Below are 21,904 nucleotides of genomic sequence, written 5' to 3'. Positions count from 1 at the left end.
CCCTGTATTTGCTAGTCTCAGGAACATAAAAAGAACACCACACTTTTTTTTTTTTTTGCTTTGAAATTTAGAAACAAGTTTTATTTAAGATCTGAAATACAATTCCTAAAATATCAACTTTTCAGAAAACTGTGGCTACACAATAATGCATTGCCTCTATCATGTTAGAACGTGCATTAGACTCAAATACAAAAACCAGGAAACAAATCACCATCCTTCAACAATTTGAGCAAAGATAGAATGAATGCCTAAGGAACAACAAAGATGGACTTGCAGAGGATGGGCTGTTTACGGACGTCAAGCACCATAAAAAAAAAAAAAAAGCACAAATGCATGGGTTTCCAGGTATATACATTAAGTTGAACCTTTGGCACTAGGAACCAGGGCATCTCATCACGTAGCATTAACACATATTAGAAAACTGTGTAGTGTCAAAGGGATAGAACCACCAGCATTCAAGCAATGTTGTCAACTAGGCAATAAAATGGTCTACTGAATTTCTTCTTTGTCTAATTACTGCATACACTGGTAGCAACTTTGAAATGAGGAAAGGAGCTGGGTACTCCTTTTATTTTCTGTCTACAACAGAACAGGAAAACAAACTGAAACATAAGCCCTGTTTTACACTGACAGTTTTAAAGAACATCAATTATACCATGAAAGGACTAAACAGAAGTGTTTACAGATAGCAGACAATAGTGAGCGGTCAGTAGACCTTCACAGGGCTTTGCGATGATAGTCAGCAGAAGCCACTTTGTAATCACTGGCAGTAAACAGAGAGGCAGAATTCTTTGCCAGATACTTAAGGAAATCATGCAGATAGCCCAGCAATAATGCCAGGCTTTTCTCATCAAGGGGCGTATAGGCCAACATTGCCCCAATTCTCACGAATAATCTCAGTAGGTGTGGCGCCCCATAGATCTGCGACATTGGCGCATCAGGGTGAGCCAGCAGAATCTCAGCATACTGAGGCCTTTCAAACTTGTACAGCAGCTGAGTGCCCAGCATCACATTGAAATACTCTTTTATCCCTCCTACAACTTCATTAACTGCGTACTCCTTATTATCAACATTTCCCTGTGACTTCTTGCAATTGGCATACTCCTCAAGAATGGCATCGACATTCTTTTTAGCAGGGAGCTGGAACAACTGCTTCTGCCTCGTAACCAAGTCCCAGTCCTCCACCAGCCAGGGTTTTAATTCTTCAGGGATCTTCACCTTCACCTCCATCCTACTCTTGAAGGCCTCCTCGCTCTCCACAGTGGGGTCAGCCCGTGCCCTTTTCTTCCGAGGGGGCTGGGGAACTTCACTGGTACTGCCACCGTCTCCGTTGCCAGGAGCCTTCTGCTTGTTCTTCCTGGTCTTCCGCACAGAACCAGAAGGGGGGTTCTCAGCAGAGCGACCTCCCCACCTCCCGGGCAGGGCTGGATCGAGATTCTTTGGCTGTGTACCAGCTGACTTCTTTCCCGAGGCAGCTCCTCTCATCTTACTTCTCTGCATGTTGCTTCGAGTTGGTTTCTTAAAGTTGTCTTCTTCGGCAGATTGTTGTCCACGAGTTTGAGAAGCCTGCTTTCTGGAACTCATTCAACCCTGTTTTTATTCCAACCACTGTAATACATAAAGTATTGTATTTGGTTGTTTACTATGGTGACTTTATGACCCATCAGACCACAACACATGCTAACATCTGTTGGAATGTAGATTTTGGGTCCTATTTCAGAGGACCACCTGTAAGTGCTTTTCTGTCTTCTATCTCAAAATCCTTACTCCCACCCACAATTGCCTCACCTAACAATTCAACAGACACACCCACAATTTCGTCTCTTGATGCTATTTAAAAGATAAGGATTTAATTTTAGAGAAAGATATTGTGACAAAACCATAGAAGGAAGCAGAGTCAAAATCAAGACTTTGGAACAAGAATAAGAATTTGCAAGAAATAAGGAAGTTGGAGGTAAAATGAATTAACAGTAAAGGTTCGTGCATACAAGTCTAGGTAGGCCTTGAGTACTGTGATGGCAACATACACAGACCTAACACCGAGGAACACAATGATTAAAGGTTAGAGTCAAAATGGGTTCTGTATGACTAAGCCCAGGTAGTTTTAGTAAAGTACAGAGTTTTAAAGAATTCGTTTGACACCATCAGCAAACAAGATTAGTCCATCGATAGTCACATGCATAAAGGATCTCTTTTAGTAACTATTTGCTAGAAGAGATGAGAAACTGGGAAAGGAGTTAGGGACAACTTTCAGGCTTTAAGGATGCATGCTCTTGTATCCCAAGTAAACTGCTTAGAGGAGAAAGGTACTTAGTTTTGGACTTTTATATCTGGAGAGTGCACTCAAACAGAGAAATGGAGATTTATTATCATGTAGCTTGAAGCATACACTATAAACCAGTGAACGTTTAAAAAAAGAGAAAGAATTGCATACGTAGAAGTCCAGAAAAGATAAGGAAGAAAGTATTTGAGGAGTTAGCAAGAAAGAGACCACAGGTAAAATGGTGAGACTTTCATCAGAGAGTTAAGATTGTGACTTCAGAAGATAAAGAGGTTGAGTTTCAAGAGAAATAATGTTCAGTGAAAAGGAATAAAAAAAACAAGCCTCCTGCTATGATGGCATGACTCATTCAACAATTCCCTTGACTTACACAATGTTCCTTCTTTTCCTTCCAAGGATTCCTAGTATTTCCTAGGATGGTCTGGAAAGATGAAGTGGGAATACAACCTAGAAAGGAAAGTAGGTATCTGCAATGAAGATGAACTTTTGCAAAACATGTAAGAAAAAAAATTATAAATGTGCCTAAGATATATGAAGGAAATTAGTAAACGAGCTTTTGATTTGCCAAATGGAGTTGAAGACATATATGTATGTCTACTCTCAGCCTCTTTTCATTTCATACAGGAAGAACTATTTATTCCTAGTTGCTATAGAACGCCATGTTACAGCTGAACAGCTAGCATAGTACCCCACAAACGTTTCCACACGCCAATGTGGATGGTTCACTGAATTGGTACTTGCAATGAGGAACTGCAGACATTTATTTATAGCTGCTTCAGTAGGGAGAGGATGATACAAATTATAATGCACACTACAGAATACCCAAATCAATTAAACAGAGCCCTATATACTGACACGGAAAACTGTTTAATGTCCTTAGGTAAATAGGTAAGTAGAACAGAGAGGGAGTCTAAAATGGACAGGCAGGACAGAAAGAACTAAGCACAGCTCTTAGGAACAGTGTGATTCCATTTGTTTTAAGTGAGTGTGCAAATGTGTAAAACATGCGCCTATTACATATCCGGGGTAGCCCCTCTCCCCCGAGGAAAGAATTGCTATTCTAGCTTTAATTTACTAAGGACCAACTCAAAGGACAAAAGCATGTACGAACGGGGAGTGGGTTCCCGTTTACACAAGGGTTTGGAGAACCACAACCCATTTTTCTTAAGAGATCAACACATTCTAAAACAAGCATTTCTTTTGAAGCTGTTGAGGGTTGGGAATGTAACCCGGTTAGGAGAGTACTTGCCTTGCTCATCAGCACTTACTTACCAAGGAGCTTGAGAATGACAGCTGAACTTTTTTAAAATAACTGTTTTGTTTGTCCTTACTTACACATTTAAGGTAGGCACATATTATTAAATATTAGATCTCATCTTTAAAAAAATCATTTAAAGGAAATCATATTCCCACATTAAGGTTTGTAATATGCATCTTTTGGGCTGTGACTATACATTTCTTTTCATCCCAAGCTGATTTAGTGGATTCAGGTATACATAACTATTTAAGGCTTTTACCATGGCACTAAATTGCTTACCCTTCAAAAACTCTATCTTATAAACCCATCGCCAATTTTTACATGTCTTTGTCCTTTTGAGTTGGATCTTGGTAAATTTATCATTTTCTAGGATCTCTTCAAATTATTTTTGACAAATGCTTTCCCTTGGAGGGCTCTTTGGTGTCTGATGTTAAAGGCTTTTAAAACCCTTGGCCCCATTGTTGTAGACAATGTTCTAAATATTTCATTACAAAAACTCAGTACTAGACACCAATACATAGATATATTAAAGAGCACTAGGTAAGTATCTCTGAAGGATATATTCAAGGTAGTTGCCTAATTGGTGATATTATCCAATTCACCTCATAACTGTTTTAACTTGTGTTCCTAGCCAAAACCATGGCAAGTTAATTCTTCCATCTTCAACCACACTAGATTCTACTAATCCAATTATACCTTGAGTTTCAAAGACCTCTTCTGCACCCCCCCAAAAATTCCCCAATCCACTTTTTTGCTAATCTAACTTGTGGGGCATCTTCATTTGTATATGTAGGATTTCAAACCACCTTTTATACAATCACCTTTTTTTCTTCCATAGGTATTTTCATTTCCTTTTGTATTAGGGTGCTTCTTATTTCACACTGACTCATAAAATGGTTTTTGTTGTTGTTATAAGAGTTGAAGTGTGGGGCTGGAGAGATGGCTCAGCGGTTAAGAGCACTGACTGCTCTTCCAGAGGTCCTGAGTTCAAATTCCAGCAACCACATGGTGGCTCACAACCATCTGTAACAAGACCTGATGCCCTCTTCTGGTGCCTGAAGACAGCTCCAGTGTACTTACATATAATAAATAAATAAATAAATAAATAAATAAATAAATAAATAAATAAATCTTAAAAAAAAAAAAAAAGAGTTGAAGTGTGCTTAACATTGTCTTATGGACTGGGCCCACTTATATATCTCAGCATTGTAAACAAACCTGGCTGGCTGCTGCTTTGTAACCTTTGGCTTTGTTTCACTTAGGGAAAATGATAGCCAAAGAAACGCTATAGAAATTATTTCTTAGCATGGTTTTAGTTTCTCCCAAATTTATAGCAATCTTTTATCAATGTTCACTACTGATCAGTCTATCCTTTTCTCAATGAGAAATGCTATTTTATATTCATAAATGTATGTGCCTTAGAAAATTACGTTACTTTTAAGTTGCTCTCTTCCAAAGCCGAGGCTGGCCTAGAATTTACCTTAACCCTCTTGCCTTCCTACCACTGGAACTATAGGCATGAGCCACCACACCCATTTCTGGGCTCTTCTGATTATTCTGGTTGTTCTTGCAACAGTATCATAATGGTTCCATTATTACGGTTTAAAGATATTAATGTTGCTCTGGAATACTTGTTAATGCATATAAATGGTGGCTGACGTGGCATTATTTTAGTGGGAGAATACTGGGGTAACCCTCTAGTGACTTGATGAAATGTGATATACTCATAATTTGGAATATCATCTCAGCTAAAGGACAGTCACTGTGAAAGAAATACCACAAAAGAAGTTAGACAGAGAGATCTATGAAGGAACAAAGACATTCAAAGACTATTTGTTAAATAAACATAGCTAGTTGTATATCAACACCTCAGTTTATACAAAGAAAATCATAAAACAACTTTTATACATATCTGTACACATTTTAGGCAAGATTTTAGTTAGGTCATCTAGAAGGAAATGAAGAAAATTGGTGACTGACTGTAGAGAGAACAAGGGGGAAATGAGAAAAACAAAAAACCCTGAGCCATATATCTGATTCATGAATTTTTGTGATGTGGTCATTCATGGATTTTACATCCTTTCATCTTTTACTTCAGTACCACTGTACTCAAGATAGTCCCAAAGGTCCAAGGCAAGAGCCTTCTCTTTGAGGCTTTCCCATTTCAGATCTCTCTGCCCCCTGCTTTGCCAGTATCTATGGATCTACTATGGACCAACTTCTCACTTATTCTCTAAACTGCCTCTCTGCCAGGGAACTGCCTTCCCCTTAAACACAGTCCTTACAAAGGAGAGAAATTAAGGCAATTATAGAATTCCTTTAAAAATGTCCCTGTGAAGAGACTGAGGCACACCCCTTCCTTTCATAGGTTCACGTAACCAGACTCCAAATGTACTTTTATGTGTATGTGTCATAAGCCCTTTAAAAGTGAGGGGGGGGGGGACGACATTAATTAGACCATGTTTTCATCTCCTGGTCTCTGGCTAAAATCAAGTAGATATCAGCTTTCTCATATGGATCCTGGAACATTCTACATGTCTAAAAAACAATGAACACTGAGGAAGGATCTCATGTCCCAGGCTAGACACAAACTTCCTAGATAGCTGAGGTCAACCTTGACCTTCTGACCCCCCTGCCTCTATCCCCTAATAGATTGTAAGCATGTGCCACTGTCTGGGCCTGGTCTGGGCAGTGCTGGGGATTCAAACCTGGAGCTCCCAAACCTGGAGCTCCATGTATGCTGGGGAAGCAACTCTACCAACTGGGCTACATTCCCAACCCAACTGATGGTCTCCAGTCTGAACAAAAGAGGAAAATTACATAAAGATCGCTTAGCATGCTGGATATGGTAGCTAAAATTATAGTTCTTGGAAATTTCCTCATAAGGAAATAGCCTTAAAGCTTTTTTAAAGATTGGTTGGAAAAACCAGAAGTCTTAATTTCAGAAGTCAGTCCTAGTAGTTAATGGCTGCTTCTGGAAAATGAGAGAAACCAACAATATTAATTAAAAATAATTCCAAGAAAATATTATTTATTTCTCTACAAAAATGTGCTTTTATATATACATAAAATGTCTCACGACTATTAAAGCTATATAAGTATTATTACAGGAAATACTTTTATGAAGACATTTTGGAACAAAGGAAGTTTCTTGCTCAGAATTACACAGAAAGCCGAAGAGCCAGCAATCAAATCCATCAAATCTGTATTTGCTGTAGAGAAAAATAATGTAATATTTGGAAGTGTGAAGCCTTCATAGAGCACTAATTTTTAATTAAGAGAATAAGATTATGCATGACTATATTGTTTATCCTTCCCTTTTCAGAATTTAAAGCTCTTTCTCAGATGGCAGCTTATTAATCTTCAAAATACTCCTACACATCTAAGAAGGTTGTGATATAGCTGGTCTGTAAACTGAGGCCAGAAGGAAGGCACTTACCCTGTATTCTGCAACCAGGAATGGTTCTGCAACCAGGGTCAGATCTCCTGATCCTTACTGTATAGCAAACTTAGCTTTTCTGATGATGACCTAGAAGGTCAAACAAAGAGATGGAAAAGGACATAAAAAGATATGAGATGGTGACTTTCCTTTCCATCAGTAAATAAAATTTTATCTCACACAAAGGACATCAAAGCTGATAATGTACAAATTCTATTTTTCTTGTAGTTTTATTTTCAGATAAATGTACTTTCTTGTATGTTTATCAATTTTGGAAAAAAATCATTAATTTCTATTAAGGATAATGTGAAATAAATCAAATTGTAAAAGAAGAGCAGTACAAACGGCTGCGAATCCTTCATCCAGCTCCAACAATTACCAACTGAAGGCCATCTTGTTTCATCTGTAACCCCACCCACTGCTCCCCCCCCCCCACGGTTTTTTAAGCTATCGGGGAAAAAATGACTTCAGAATTCTAGAATATTTCAAATATATACCATGGGAAAAAAAGGTCAAATCCAGGAAACCCCATCTGCCCACCCCCCACTTTAAATGATTAATCTAAGGGTCCTGATGCTACCCCTCCCCTCGCTGTCTATCGCTGAAATTATCCTGAAGCAGACCCTAGTCATCCACGGATTTTGAAGCCATTTTCTGACATCATTTAATCCCTAAGCATTTCTATTTCTTTCCACAAAATAAAGCATTCTGAAAACAGAACCACATCACCACCATAAGCATTAAAAAAATTAATCTGACACCGACTTCATTGAAGAATATTAATCCTGCATTCAAAAATCCCCGATACGTCTTCAAGAAAATTTTACAATTGGTGTGCTCGAATCAGGATTCAAACAAGGCCTACTCCTCGCATGTGCTTCAGGAGGTCGTTCTCAATCGCTTTCCCCCTACATCCTTTTGCTTTTTGACTTAATGTGGGAAAATTCCGATCCCCACATTCTATTAGCAATTATGGGCTAGCAATTATTTTTATCGGGAAGGCTTAATAAATGCCTATCGTCATAATTTCTTCTAAGAAAGAGGATGATGTACAGAAAAAGATACGATATCGAGCAAATTTGCGTAATTTAAAATTTTTCATCGCTTCTAGAAATATCTTTAGTAACAATTGCTACTACCTTTCGGGGACAGGCTTCACACCGAATGCCTCACACGCACTATTTTACTAGGCACATCTGAATCCGCGTCTGAGATAGCTACTATTACCATTTTACAAACATGGAAACCGAGACACAGAAAAGAGCCTTGCCCAAGCTGGGCGTTGGCGAGCAGGAATACGAATTCCGCTTTGCCTGAATGAGAAGGCACGAGCTAATCCTATCCATAAGTCAAGAAGAAAAGAGGAAATCATCGACCCTTCCTCCCCACCCCCACCCCGAAACCTGAAACGAGAATCCAGCTCTCTCCAGCAGACGACGTGTGATCACTGCTGCTCCTCCAACCGCCATAGTAAAGCCAGGTTTCTCTGGCAACTGATATCCATAGGCAGACACGTCACCCTGGAGGCGGGCTTAGCCCATCAGCCAATCCTAGCCGTCTTGTCTGAGTTTTAGAATGTTCCATACCCAGATGATTGGACGGCCGCCCTCACGTCAGCAGTGACACTCAGCTGCAGTAAAGGCGGGTGCTAGCAACCTGCTTCTTCATGCTTAGGGCCAACAGCAAACCAATTAGCATCCTTCTTCAGTGAGGGCTCCCGCCAATGGCGATCGCTCTTTTAGGATCTTAGCCCGCCCTCCAAGTGCGCTCCAGCCGTTGGGTCAGAAGTCTATAGGGCAGCGCGTTCACGTGGCCCATCTTCACGACCCAGAGTTCCCCTGACCGTGGTTTTTTTTTTTTTTTTTCCCCCTCGCGCTCGCCTTCTCTCCTGCAGGGAGGCATTATGGGTTTGTGGGTCCGCTCCCCTCCCCCGCCCCCGCCCCGCCCCCGCCCCGCTGGGAAAGGAAGTGCCGACGTGGCTGGCGGAAACAGGCTAGGCGGAAATGAGCTAAGGTTCCCGCGAGTGGGAAGAGCGAGGGCAGACCCGGGGCCACGCCCCCGAGCCTGTTGCGCAACTCGCGGACCTGGGGAGAGAGGAAAAAAGAAACACCAACGCCCCCCCCCCCAAAAAAAAAAAACCAAAAGGAAAAGGAATAATGAAGGTTTTGAGGTGTGAGGCGTGAGGCGTGTGAGGGTGGTGAGTGCCACTGGGCGGATGCCCGGATGCTTTGGAGAAACGGGGTGTCTGCGCGCACGCACGCTCGCGTGGCCGTGGAGTGTGGGTGTGGGCGTACAGCCGCCCTCGTGGCGCTGGCGATGATGGGTGTGCGCAGGCGTGCAGCCTGGTGGGGACGGGAGGGGCTGTGTGTGTGTGTGTGTGTGTGTGTGCGCGCGCGCGCGAGCGTAGGTGAGGTCCCTCATTTCGGTGGATTTTTCTGCCTTTTTTATGTTTGCAAACTGCATTAATAAAACTGAGAATAACCAGGACAGTGCTAGTATCTAAAGGAAAGGGCTTTTGTAAGAAAAGACCTGCCGATTTAATTAAATTCCTTTCTTTTCTTTGCCATTTTTCGGTTTTTTGTTTGTTTGTTTGTTTTTGAGGCCTGTTGTAACTAGGTAGCCTTGGCTGGCCTGGAACTCGGAGACCCACCTGTCCCTTCACGGCCTTCCAAGCGCTGGGATTAAAAGCATGCGCCACCTCCACCCAGTCCGATTTAATTTTAGACCCTAGAGATGCTCATTCCCACATTTTAGTCTACCAAAATAAACTTCTTCCATGGTTAGGATTCAGAACTATATTAGGTTCCAGTTGTACACCCCCTCCTCTCTGTCCCCGAGGCCTCCCCTTTGCCCTTCACCAAATTTACTGCGAACCTCCCTTATGCCCCTCCCCAGGTTTATCGCTAAATTGGCACACAAAATTTTAATGAAAACGTAGGCAACTAAGTTCCTCAGTGATAGAGACAACTCCAGTTTCCTGTGGGTGGTGAGCCTCACCTACCTTTTTTTCCTAATCTCCAAGCGGAGTGATCAAATACACATTCGGCCAATTTTCCAGAAAGTTCACTGGCTAGGCAGTAAACCTCTTGAATCTGCCGCTAGATGTCACCAAATCCCAGCCAAAGGAGTTACTGCTTGGTTCCCAGGGATTGTGAGAGTGATTTATTTTTTTGCTCCACCCACTTCTTATTTTATGGGCTCCCTAATCTCTGGCTGACTCATATATATCTTAAATTCCTAAAGATGAATACGATCAAGTTCTGTGAAGTAACAGTACTAGGCAAGGAATTATATATCCGAAAATTCTGGTTAATTTCCTTAAGAAGAAAAAAGGTCACCTGTTCTTCCTGCACATCTTTTGTTTTTACTCAGGATTGATAAATGGGCCTAAAATCTGATGCTAAAACCTTTTGTGAGCTGTGCTGCAGCCGGGGTATCAGCGCTTGAGAGGAAGAAGGGCCGCAAATTAAAGGCCAGCTTAGATTATACATTGAGGCCCCGTCACTACATAAATAAACCAATGAAAGAATATTCTTTTTTGCTCACTTTTTTTTCCTCTTGAAATTTTTATCAGATACGTGTGTTGGCCCCTCAGGTTTATGTAGTGGTTCTGTGCTGTCCGGAGCGAGAAGGTAGGTACTTAGTATACCAAAAGTTATATTTTATCATGGTGAGAGTCATTACACCTTTAAAACTCTTAGTTCCTAACTACAGTTTTAAGCCTGTTCCACCCCCCCCTCCCCCCGAGGGAGCTCACCTGTGTGATGGACCTTACCTGAAGATCAGGCCTAGTCTCCGATGCAGGAGCCTGGGGAGATTCTCCAGCCGCAAGGGCGGCTCAAGGTGTCTCTCCAGGTGTGCAGCGAAAGACCGATGCTTTCTATCTCCGTCCTTATATACTCACTGTCCAGCGGGCGTCATGGGATTCTTGTCCCGTGTCTGGTTATCTTAGCGACTGATGTCATTGGGGGCTGGTTATCAGGTACAGCCTTGGGAGTAGTGGAGTTCCTGACTAAGCTGTTTTTCTAAGACAAAGGGCATTTTTTTTTCCTACTATTCTCGTTATATTCCGAAAAAACGTGGTTGCGTCTTTTAAAGTCCATAGTAAGTAGTAAAGCATTTCACTTAGGTTTCACAGCGCATAATGATGTAGCCTTGAGGGTTTGTTTTTTTTTTTTATTTCTCTATGTACGTGTGTGGCCTGTGCATTTTGCGGCTAAAGTTGACCTTAATTTAGGTCTTTTCCTCTGTCGCGGTTCACCTTATTTTCTATGGAAGGACCTCACTGAACTCAGAGTTTGCTACGTGGGCTATACTGGCTTGTCAGTGAGCAGCTCCCAGGATCTGCCCAATTCTACCAACAGTCCCCCTTAAAACAAGGGGGTTATAGATAGGTGCCCCATGTTCAGCTTTTATATACGTGCTGGGGAACTGAACTTAGGCCCTCATGCTTGAGCAGCAGACCCCCTACATCTCCCGGGTCAGACCATCAATTTTTATTATTTTCTGTATTTCAGATGTTGTATTAAATCCTTCCCATAGGTATTTCTTTTTCTTAACAAAATTCTACTACACACTATAATCAGCCAAAAAAAAAAAATAGGTTTTGGTTACTAATGATATGTATTTGTACACACATGGGTGAAGGGTTTTTAATTTTTTAAATTTTACTGTTTTTAATTAGGCATACATCTACATGTGTGTCTGTGACATGTGTTCAGAAGTCAGAGGCACTGGGTCCCCCGGAGCTGGAATTACTGGCTGTTCTGAGACACCTGACATGGATGCTGGGAACCTAACTTGGGTCCTGCGGTAGAGCCATCTCTCCAGCCACAACAGTGAAAGGTTTTCTTAAAGCAGTTCTCCAACTCAGACAAATCAGAAGCATCAGTAAAACCCGGTAAGTTATCAGAATATTAGATTCGTAGGCTCTACTTTACGGCTCATAAATCAAAGGCTTTCTGGATGGGACTTGGCAAGCCACGCCAGTACAAATTGTTCTAGTGAATCCAATGCACTCTAAAATTTGAGAACCACTGCTTTGGGCGGGGCAGGTGGGGGAGGGGAGCTAAAATGCAATACTTCTTTTTTTTTTTTGTACACCACTAGAGGGTGCCATAGAATGTAAAGCCAAATGTGTTCTGATATACCCTGCATAGTATCAGTCTTGGTTTGCAGATTAAGAAATGTGTAGGTGTCACCATAAGTGTTCCCCTTTCAGAGTCTGAAACAAACTGTATATTAGATATTGGTCCCTGCTTTGGCTGATGTTGACGAACCATTAAGATGATGATAGGAAAGCAAACCAAGTCTGGCGAAGTAACTTGGTGCTTTCCCCTCTCTATTCTAGGGTATCACACAAAAGCTCAGGACTGCTCTCCTTATCTCTTACCTTTCAGTGCTCTTTCTATTCTGCAGTTATCATTTTTAGTATATGTCATAATGTTTCATGTATGATAAACACAGTTTTGAAAACCCATTTATGGGTCACTCACTCTATTGCTCTATACACTCTAGTTCTACTAATAAGCTTATAGCTTAGGTGACACTTTGTATTATTTTATAGTGATGAAAATGAGTCCTGGTATCCAGTTATTTCCATTCATATGTAATGTACAAGTAATAAATGAATACATTTACTGAGTTACTAGATAATTCCTGGCATTTGGGATTCTCGTATTGAGCTTTCTAGTTCTCTGATTTAGATCCTATTTAAGTGATTTTTATTTTTATTTTTTATTTGTGATATATTGATACTTTTTGACCCAAGAGAAAATGTGGAGAAGTTTCTCTGTTGTATTTTGACCAGTTTTGAATTTGTCACCAGACATGTACTCTTCAGGCCTCCTCCTCTAAGTCATTCCACTGGTAGAATTTTGACTCCTTTGAGCACTGTTAGAACCAATTCAAGGAATTCAACATTGAGTGAAGCTGAACAAGTACTCTGACACAACACATTGTGGTACTTTGTAGAATAACTCTGCATTTGAAAACAGATGTGTTTCAGATTTCAAAGTTATTCAACTTTCAGTTATTTCTTGAAACGAGTTCTCTTAAATTTTCTAAATTTCAGTGTCATCACCTATTACATGGAAAGAAATGTTTCATGATCTTAACATGTAATAATACTGTATCCAGCTAGCACATGTGGCTATTTAAGTCAGAATTCATTAGGATAAAAAAAAATTGGTTCAATTGGTTGTTCTGGCCACATAATGTTACTAGCTGTTGTCTCAATTTGGCTTTAGATCATTTTCACCATCACAGAGGGCTCTGCTGAGCTTCGCTGATTTAGATGAGAGGAGGTATATAAAAGGGCCTAGCATAGTGCGTTTCTCTTGACAGATGCTCCTGAAAAGGTGATTTTTCTTTCTCTGTTTTTCTCAAGATCAGAGCTGGGGTGCTTCATTTTACGGATAGGTTCAGGAGAGGGAGGAAAGCTACCCGAGGTCCTTTAAGAAGGGGGTATGTCTGGCCCTGGAATCTACATGTCTGACTGCTGCTGCCGTATCCTAATAGGTTTATCCTTGTGCTTTACTGAGTAGGATTGCAAGGGCAAGAGCGTGAATAGTGGGAATTGGTTGTAGAGTCAGAGTGGTAAGGAAAAATGGCCTAGAGACAGTGTTTCCTGTATTCAAGGTAGCACAGGACTCAGCTTTTTTCATCCGTTATCTTAGCAAATCCTCCCAGAAGCCCAGAGAAGTTAAACAGTCACCTAAAGTTGCTCAACCACTAAATTGCAGAGCAAGGCCAGACTTGTTCCTGACTTTAAAGCCCAGGCTTTTTTCTGTTATGCTGTGTTGCCCCATCAATGTGAATGTCCCCCTGTAACCTTAACTTACTAGTGGGATAAAACCTCAAGGAAATTCCTGACTTATCGTCAGTTCTCACAAAATAAGAACTAGTCTTTAGAATTTACAGCTGCACTATTGTCTTTATGTGATTTCAACTGGAAAGGAAAGATAGCTTCATTTTGTTTGGTTCTGAGGCCCAAGGCCAGACAGAAACTATTTACAGTCTCAGCCTTCACAGAAAATTCAGTGGCTCCATGAACCCTGTATTAATTTGCAAGGCTACCATTAGCTCATACAATGCCTTTGTGGTAATCAGAATCATAGGCCACCTAAGGGCAGACAAATTGCAGAGATCTGTGCACTCCAAAGAAACAGTGAGAAAAATTCCCCTTTTCTTACCCCTGCTGACAACCTCACCAAGGCAGTTAGTTGAAAAAGACATGTTGGCCAGGATTTTTGCTCTCTTACTTGAGTACTGTTGTAGAGCATGTAACTTACCTGTTGGTATGTATGGTCCTTACTGATACTACCTTGGGAATACCAAAACCTTCCTTGGTCTGAAAAGGTCGTGGTCAGTGTTGATCAGACAATGTTTTGTTGTTTATCCCCAGTGTCCTCCCATGGCTTAGAGTGCTTTACCCTAAGCTTTATTTGTTATCCTATCATATGTGTGTACGTGTGTATAATTTTCTTTATTTTACTTATAGAGATGCTTCATCTACATGTGTTTCTGTGCATCCTCTATGTGCCTCGTGCCCCCTGAGGTCAGAAGAGGACATATAGGTGTTCCAGTCTCAGATCAGAAGCAAACTTTAGAAGTATCAAGTAGAAGCTGGACAGATGGCTCAGCAGGTAAGAAAGCTTGTTGCTCTTGCAACAGACTAGGGTTCAGTTCCTAGGCCCCATATGGTGGCTCATAAGCATCTGTAACTCCAGTTCTAGGGAACTTGACACCTATTTTGTGATCCCCTGTGAGCACCAGACACACATGTGGTATACATACATATGCAGGCAAACAGTACTCATATGCAGGCAAAACACTCATGCACATACAAATATATAAATCTTTTAAAAAATTTTTTTTAAAAATTGGTTCTGATTATCTTATCTGATTTCGTAAAATGATGATTATTTAATGTACAAGTTAAAAACTATTGCAGCATTTCAAGGCCAAACAAAATGGCATTTCTATAGTAAGGATGTCTTTTTTGTCTATTTATACTGCCTTAATCCATAGGAATTTCATAAAACATATCCTGCAAATTTCGCTGGATCTGTCTAGCTTGTTAGCCCATGGCAAAGCAAAAAATGGGAACAGTCAAGGGAGAAGGTTCGTCCTTTTAGGGTATTTCTTTTCTCTTCTGTAATTTAAATACCACCTCATGGCTCTGTTTGACATCGAAAAACTTATTTCAAATGACCAAACAGCTGAGAGTTGAACCTAGTCAGCGATGACTTTAGATAACCTTGAGATGCCAGACTTGCACAGGATCCCTTGTTTTTCTCCTCCTTAGTTAATAGTTTAGCTTGAATCGTGCCAAAATTCTGGTTTTGTCAGCAACACACTTGACTTGGAGGGATCATGTAAAGCCACCCATGGTATACATTAACTCAGAAAGATAAAGACGATTTTCGCCAGTCATTGTCGATGCCTGTGGTTCGAACTTTGCCTCACGTGGTTGCTTTGAATCGTTTTTTCCCCCAGCTAAGTTTCTTATGTTGGTAATTTCCACGTATAGTCTGCAATTTCCTAGAAGTGATAAAGTTACAGCTTTTGAAACTGTAATAGCTGCCATGTTTGAAAGAACAAGCCAGTAGTACTTGAAAGTACATATCTAAGCTTTTTAATGGTAGATACTGGGTTGCTTGTACTATTTCCTTACTTTAGTTCTGAATGTTCCCTTAATAAAATAGTTCTTGAAAGAAGAAGTGATCAGTTATGGTTTAGACTACAAACATGGGTTTAGAAGACCACATATTAACCAAGACATTGAGTAAAATGTATATTCTTTAGTAGATATGGACCATGTCAGATGTAGGGAATGAGCCAGATTGAAAACAAAACAAAACCCTTTTTATTGGAGATTGATAAGGTCTCCTCAAAGTATCGTATCTTCACCAGATGCCATGGGGAGCTTTGCTGTAATGAGCTACTACTGTAAGCAGCGTCTCACAATTATCAGGAAATTAGGACCAGAGAGAGGTTGAAAACCACAGAAAGAAACTTCAGCTAGTTGGCCAAATTACTAGCCAGAAGGCAGAGCAAAACACAGGCAAATGGAAGCAAGGGGCAAGAAGGAGCTAAGAATGTATTGAAGCTTTCTGCTTACCCTCAATGCAGAAGGCAAAGCTGGTATGGAAACAGGTCAGATTGTGGAATGTGTGACAGGGAGTGTCATTATCTATTTTTGGAAGATGTTTTTCCTACCTTGTTGACAGTTTTAAGAGTAGGACAACCCTCAGAAAGCAAAGGCTGTGTGTGTGCACGTGCACATGTGTGTGAAAGTGCAAGCATTTAAAGACCTTACTGCTTTGCTTAAAAAGGTAGATTCTACAAACTACACATTGAAATAGTGGGTTTGATCTACTTTCAGCAGTGTGTTACCATACGGATACGTGAATGAGGGTGTTTGTACACTAGGGTGAGAGAGCAAATAGAGCTTAGGGTATGGGGACTTCGGAGGACATGTTCCTTCCAGGCCCTGAGGATGAGATAAGATGGTTAGTAATTAAGGACAGAGAAGAGAGTAAGAACAGCTCCTAAAAGGTACAAAGCTGAGATCCACCCAGCTGCTCCCAGCCTAGAGTTGCGGCTGGGATGTCAGGGAGATCCAGGAGGGTACAGCCAGCTTTCAATAGAGCTGGTCTGTGAAACTTGGCTGAGAGGACAGAGGAAAATTGATGTTTGCTGTAGAGTGGGGCTGTCAGCTGTGCTTACTGCCTCATCAGGCTCCCAGCTGTAAACAAAAGTCCTGGCCCTTCATGGCACTGCAGAGCAGTCCAGGCTGGTGTAAGTCTCTGAGGACAGCTAGACCATTTTCTCATCCTGGCTGACAACCAGGAGACAGAAGAAACAATAGAAGGTAGAATGGGGGAAGGGGCAGAATTGCAAGGGAACGAGGAGCAGAGACTATTGGAAAGGAGTTGTCTATTTCAGATCTTAGGTCTTTGGATGAAATTAGTGGAGTTCTTTTGGGGATAGCAGACCCCTTTACTTGTGTACATGTCCCTGATCATAGTAAGTTATGAAAGAGGTTTCAGAGACTCCAGTGTGTTATCCACCCTTTCGTTTACAAACATACATGCTCATCACCATGCGATGTATCCTAGGTGATGCTAAACTAATAGAAGATAGCTCACATATTCGAAGGTTTTATAAGGAGTTTAGGGATATGTGTGAAGTTGAGTCTTAATAATACCAAATAGAATTTTTGTTTGTTTGTTTTTGAGACAGGGTCTCATGTAGCCTAGGATAGCTTTGAACTTATTATATAGCCAAGGATGGCCTTGAATTCGTGACCCTCTTATATCCACCTCTACGTACTAGGATTACAGGCATGTAACACTCTCTTCAGCAAATAATAGACCTCTAAAATGCTAAGTGACAAATTTGGATTAGAAATATTGAAGCAATGTTTCTGGCTATGATCCCAGAAGGTGGGATTTGAGAGAACAATAGTAGGTTAGACATGATTTGGCTATGAAGAAAATACATCTGGAATTTCAGATAAAACAAAATTATTAGTAAAACTGAGACCTCCTCTGGCCAAAGCAGTAAGTTCATATGCTGCGTTTCTCACTCTCTTATACTCTTCATAATGGCTATACCAGAATTCAAGTCTCCCTTTAAGTGTCACTTCCTCACAGTGGGTCCTACCTTATCCCCAGGACCAAGTTAAGTATCTTGCTTTATGTTCCTATAGCACCAACTGCATTTGCCCTTCCAGGATGCCACCATTTTAACTTGATGAACTAAACTTTTTTTCAGTGCATTTGTTCTCTATAAGCCTGGAAGGGTTGTTTGATTGTATCTTCTCTTCCTCCTCTTCTTCCTCTTCTTCTTCCTCCTCCTCCTCTTCCTCCTCTTTTTCCTCCTTTTTGAAAAACTCAAATGTCTGCTCTCTCCTTTTGAAAACTGTCCTACTCCTGCTTGGCTCTGGAGGCAGAGGCAGGTGGATCTCTGAGAATTTTAGGCCAGCCTGGACTACATAGTGAGCTCCAGGGCAGCCAGGGCTGTTCAGATAAACCATGTCAACAAACAAACAAAAACTGTTTTACTCCTAACCTCTCATTTCTTTGGATGTTTGTCTTTCTGTTCCTTTCTCTTCATTCAGGTTACAAGTCTCTGCAGTCAGGAAAGATTTCTAAGATATCCTCCTTCCCAATTTCACCGCAGCTAGATTGTCCATAATACCCGAGGTATTCTCTCCAGTTTTCTACTTTTCTCTCTCCTGTCATACTATAGGAGCTCTGAGGAAAGGAGATTTTTTTTTCCTTCACTGTTTTGTCTATGTATTTTTATAGTACTTAGCATGTGATGGCAAGTAATTCATGAACATTTGTGAATTAATCCAGAGGAGATGACACAATATTGTTAGGTAAAAGCCAGTCTAAAGGTTGATTGTATTCTTATGCATGAAGAAAAATCTTTGGAAGTCTTTCAGCTGTAAGAGGAAAAAATTATTTTAAAATTGCTGTTTTGATAGTAGAAATTCTTACATATGTTAGGCAAGCACTAGGCTACAGTTCTAGCTCCTGAAGGACCACTGACCTTTGTAAAGAATAACATGAATGCAAACCTTGCTTTACTCAAGATATTTGCCTCCCATTGTCTTGTGGTTCCATGTTCTCTACCTCGCTATCATTCCCATGACCCCTCACCTCCACAAACTGAGATTTCTCTATTAGTCCTCCTAACTAGAGAGATTGTGCAGTATTACCAAACGCTCATGGAACTACAGGCGCACTTGCTCATTCGGACGCCATTCTTTTGCCTACCTTTATTTTACCAAGCGTAGTGCTGATAGCTGCAGAGGAAGACCTACCGTCTGTCTAAATAATGCTCCTAAATGCATGACTACCTCACACTGGTCACTCAGTGGTTCCTTTAAATTCCTGGTGAAGGGATTTGCCTTACCTGGGTTCAGTGATGGAGACTTTATAATACTAGATCCTGCAAAGAAATTCAGTCCCATAGGTAGACCTTCTGTGTAACTGGAGACTCAGAGAATTGATACTTATGCCAGTTTATAAGAAACTTTCCCCTTTCCCTGTAGATAGAATGGCATGGTATAGCATGTCTGGAAGGGCATTCGGGCAGGAGCTATTCCTTGTCCTTCTGAAAATGGTCTTACTAAAGCAAATGATCCAACACGTTTTCTCTTTTTAAATCAAGCACAGTAGAGGAACTTACAGGAAAATGGCTTGGGTTTAACAATAGACTAGAAGGTCTCCCTTGTACTCTGAATAGATCCAAAGCAAGAGTATACTTTTTTTTTTTTATGTTCTACATTTTATTCTACAAATTTCCTTTGAAATTTGGACACATATCTCCCCTAATGGTCTTACAGTTCTTTAAAATATCACATTCATTCCTAGCAATGAAAAGAGCGCAGAGATTTTCTTTTTTTTTTTTGATTTTTAATATTTTTATTACATATTTTCCTCAGTTACATTTCCAATGCTATCCCAAAAGTCCCCCATAGCGCCCCCCACTTCCCTACCCACCCATTCCCATTCTTTTGGCCCTGGCATTCCCCTATATTGGGGCATATAAAGTTTGCAAGTCCAATGGGCCTCTCTTTCCAGTGATGGCCGACTAGGCAATCTTTCGATACATATGCAGCTAGAGACAAGAGCTCCGGGGTACTGGTTAGTTCATCATGTTGTTCCAACTATAGGGTTGCAGATCCCTTTAGCTCCTTGGGTACTTTCTCTAGCTTCTCCATTGGGAGCCCTGTGATATATCCAATAGCTGACTGTGAGCATCCACTCCTGTGTTTGCTAGGCCCCTGCATAGTCTCACAAGAGACAGCTATCTTTGGGTCCTTTCAGCAAAATCTTGCTAGTGTATGCAATGGTGTCAGCGTTTAGAAGCTGATTATGGGATGGATCCCTGGATACGGCAGTCTCTAAATGGTCCATCCTTTCATCACAGCTACGAACTTTGTCTCTGTAACTCCTTCCCTGGGTGTTTTGTTCCCAATTCTAAGAAGGTGCACAGTGTCCACACTTTGGTCTTCATTCTTCTTGAGTTTCATGCGTTTAGCAAATTGTATCTTATATCTTGGGTATCCTAAGTTTTGGGCTAATATCCACTTATCAGTGAATACATATTGTGTGAGTTCTTTTGTGATTGTGTTACTTCACTCAAGATGATGCCCTCCAGGTCCATCCATTTGGCTAGGAATTTCATAAATTCATTCTTTTTAATAGCTGAGCAGTACTCCATTGTGTAAATGTACCATAATTTCTGTATCCATTCCTCTGTTGAGGGACATCTGGGTTCTTTCCAGCTTCTGGCTATTATAAATAGGGCTGCTATGAACATAGTGGAGCATGTGTCCTTTTTACGGTTGGGACATCTTCTGGATATATGCCCAGGAGAGGTATTGCTGGATCCTCCGGTAGAAGAGTATACTTTTAAAATAGCTTCCAAGGACAATTAGACATCCTCATACTGGGGTAGGTATTAATGCTAGGCTAGGGAATTGGACTGTTTTCATAACCACATGTCCCAGGTGGTTAAGACTCTAGCAAATGAGGATGTCAAAAGGGTACTACTGATGTCACCTGAATTTTTGATTGTAGCCATTCTGACTGGTGTGAGGTGGAATCTCAAGGTTGTTTTGATTTGCATTTCCCTGATGATTAAGAATGTTGAACATTTTTTCAGGTGCCTCTCAGCCCTTCGGTATTCCTCAGTTGAGAATTCTTTGTTTAGCTCTATACCCCATTTTTTAATGGGGTTATTTGAATTTCTGGAGTCCAGCTTCTTGAGTTCTTTATATATATTGGATATTAGTTCCCTATTGGATTTAGGATTGGTAAAGATCCTTTCCCAGTCTGTTGGTGGCCTTTTTGTCTTATTGACAGTGTCTTTTGCCTTACAGAAGCTTTGCAATTGTATGAGGTCCCATTTGTCAATTCTTGATCTTTTTTATTTATTTATTTATTTATTTATTTATTTTAATTAGGTATTTTCCTCATTTACATTTCCAATGCTATCCAAAAAGTCCCCAATACACTCCCCCCCCCACTCCCCTACCCACTCACTCCCACTTTTTGGCCCTGGCATTCCCCTGTACTGGGGCATATAAAGTTTGCAAGTCCTATGGGCCTCTCTTTCAAGTGATGGCCTATTAGGCCATCTTTTGATACATCTGCAGCTAGAGATCAATTCTTGATCTTACAGCACAAGCCACTGCTGTTCTGTTTAGGAATTTTTCCCCAGTGCCCATATCTTCGAGGTTTTTCCCAACTTTCTCCTCTATAAATTTCAGTATCTCTGGTTTTATGTGGAGTTCTTTGATCCACTTAGACTTGAGCTTTGTACAAGGAGATAAGACGCATTCTTCTACATGATAACCGCCAGTTGTGCCAGCACCATTTGTTGAAAATGCTGTCTTTTTTTCCACTGGATGGTTTTATCTCCCTTGTCGAAGATCAAGTGACCCTAGGTGTGTGGGTTCATCTCTGGATCTTCAATTCTGTTCCATTGGTCTACTTGTCTGTCTCTATACCAGTTCCATGCAGTTTTTATCACAATTGCTCTGTAGTGCAGCTTTAGGTCAGGCATGGTGATTCCACCAGAGGTTCTTTTATCCTTGAGAAGAGTTTTTGCTATCCTAGGTTTTTTGTTATTCCAGATGAATTTGCAAATTGCCCTTTCTAATTCGTTGAAGAATTGAGTTGGAATTTTGATGAGGATTGAATTGAATCTGTAGATTGCACGTGTTAGCAGAGGATGAAAACAGGGCTACTCATATGACTTCTTTGGGTAGGCTTCATGTTAGTGGACTTTGTCTTGCCATGCGGAGAATTCTTTGTTTTGGTGAATTGGCTTAGAGGCCATTCTTCCCCTTGGCTTAAGACCTGCTAACAAGCTGTTCTGACTAATAAGCCTTCAGCCC

At 40.9% G+C, this 21,904-nt stretch overlaps 2 protein-coding genes across 4 annotated transcripts in view; one reads left to right on the top strand and one right to left on the bottom strand.

Annotated features, from left to right (window-relative positions):
- Window positions 1-307: 307 nt before the first annotated feature.
- Morf4l2 (mortality factor 4 like 2) lies at window positions 308-10,007 on the bottom strand. 3 transcript variants are annotated; one of them, XM_085838011.1, is made up of 4 exons: window positions 9,980-10,007; window positions 6,979-7,068; window positions 2,652-2,728; window positions 308-1,608 (listed from the first exon to the last, which is right to left on the bottom strand). In XM_085838011.1, the coding sequence occupies exon 4, from the start codon at window positions 1,582-1,584 to the stop codon at window positions 718-720; it is 867 nt and encodes a 288-aa protein (XP_085694137.1). In that variant the 5' UTR covers window positions 1,585-1,608; window positions 2,652-2,728; window positions 6,979-7,068; window positions 9,980-10,007; the 3' UTR covers window positions 308-717. The 3 variants fall into 3 exon arrangements, with proteins under 3 accessions (XP_085694137.1, XP_021008804.1, XP_029329413.1); XM_021153145.3 differs by lacking the exon at window positions 9,980-10,007 and adding an exon at window positions 8,382-8,488; XM_029473553.2 differs by lacking the exons at window positions 2,652-2,728; window positions 9,980-10,007 and adding an exon at window positions 8,382-8,488.
- A 377-nt stretch (window positions 10,008-10,384) lies between these two features.
- The window catches only part of LOC115030101 (ADP-ribosylation factor-like protein 4C), a 57,655-nt gene continuing 46,135 nt past the window's right edge, over window positions 10,385-21,904 (top strand). Inside the window, exons 1-3 of the mRNA XM_085838012.1 lie at window positions 10,385-10,610; window positions 11,663-11,878; window positions 14,480-14,624. The gene's annotated coding sequence lies outside the window, so the exon portion shown is untranslated. The remainder of the gene's footprint in view (window positions 10,611-11,662; window positions 11,879-14,479; window positions 14,625-21,904) is intronic.

Source organism: Mus caroli, unplaced genomic scaffold, assembly GCF_978045245.1.
Source record: "Mus caroli unplaced genomic scaffold, Mus_caroli_1 scaffold_5, whole genome shotgun sequence".
NCBI classification, from domain to species: Eukaryota; Metazoa; Chordata; class Mammalia; order Rodentia; family Muridae; genus Mus; species Mus caroli.
The sequence above is the reverse complement of the archived record's forward strand: the minus strand, read 5'-3'. Positions and strand labels throughout refer to the sequence as shown.

Coding starts and splice junctions, on each gene's coding strand:
- Morf4l2 (XM_085838011.1), bottom strand. CDS start 1,584: ATGAGTTCCAGAAAGCAGGCTTCTCAAACTCGTGGACAACAATCTGCC.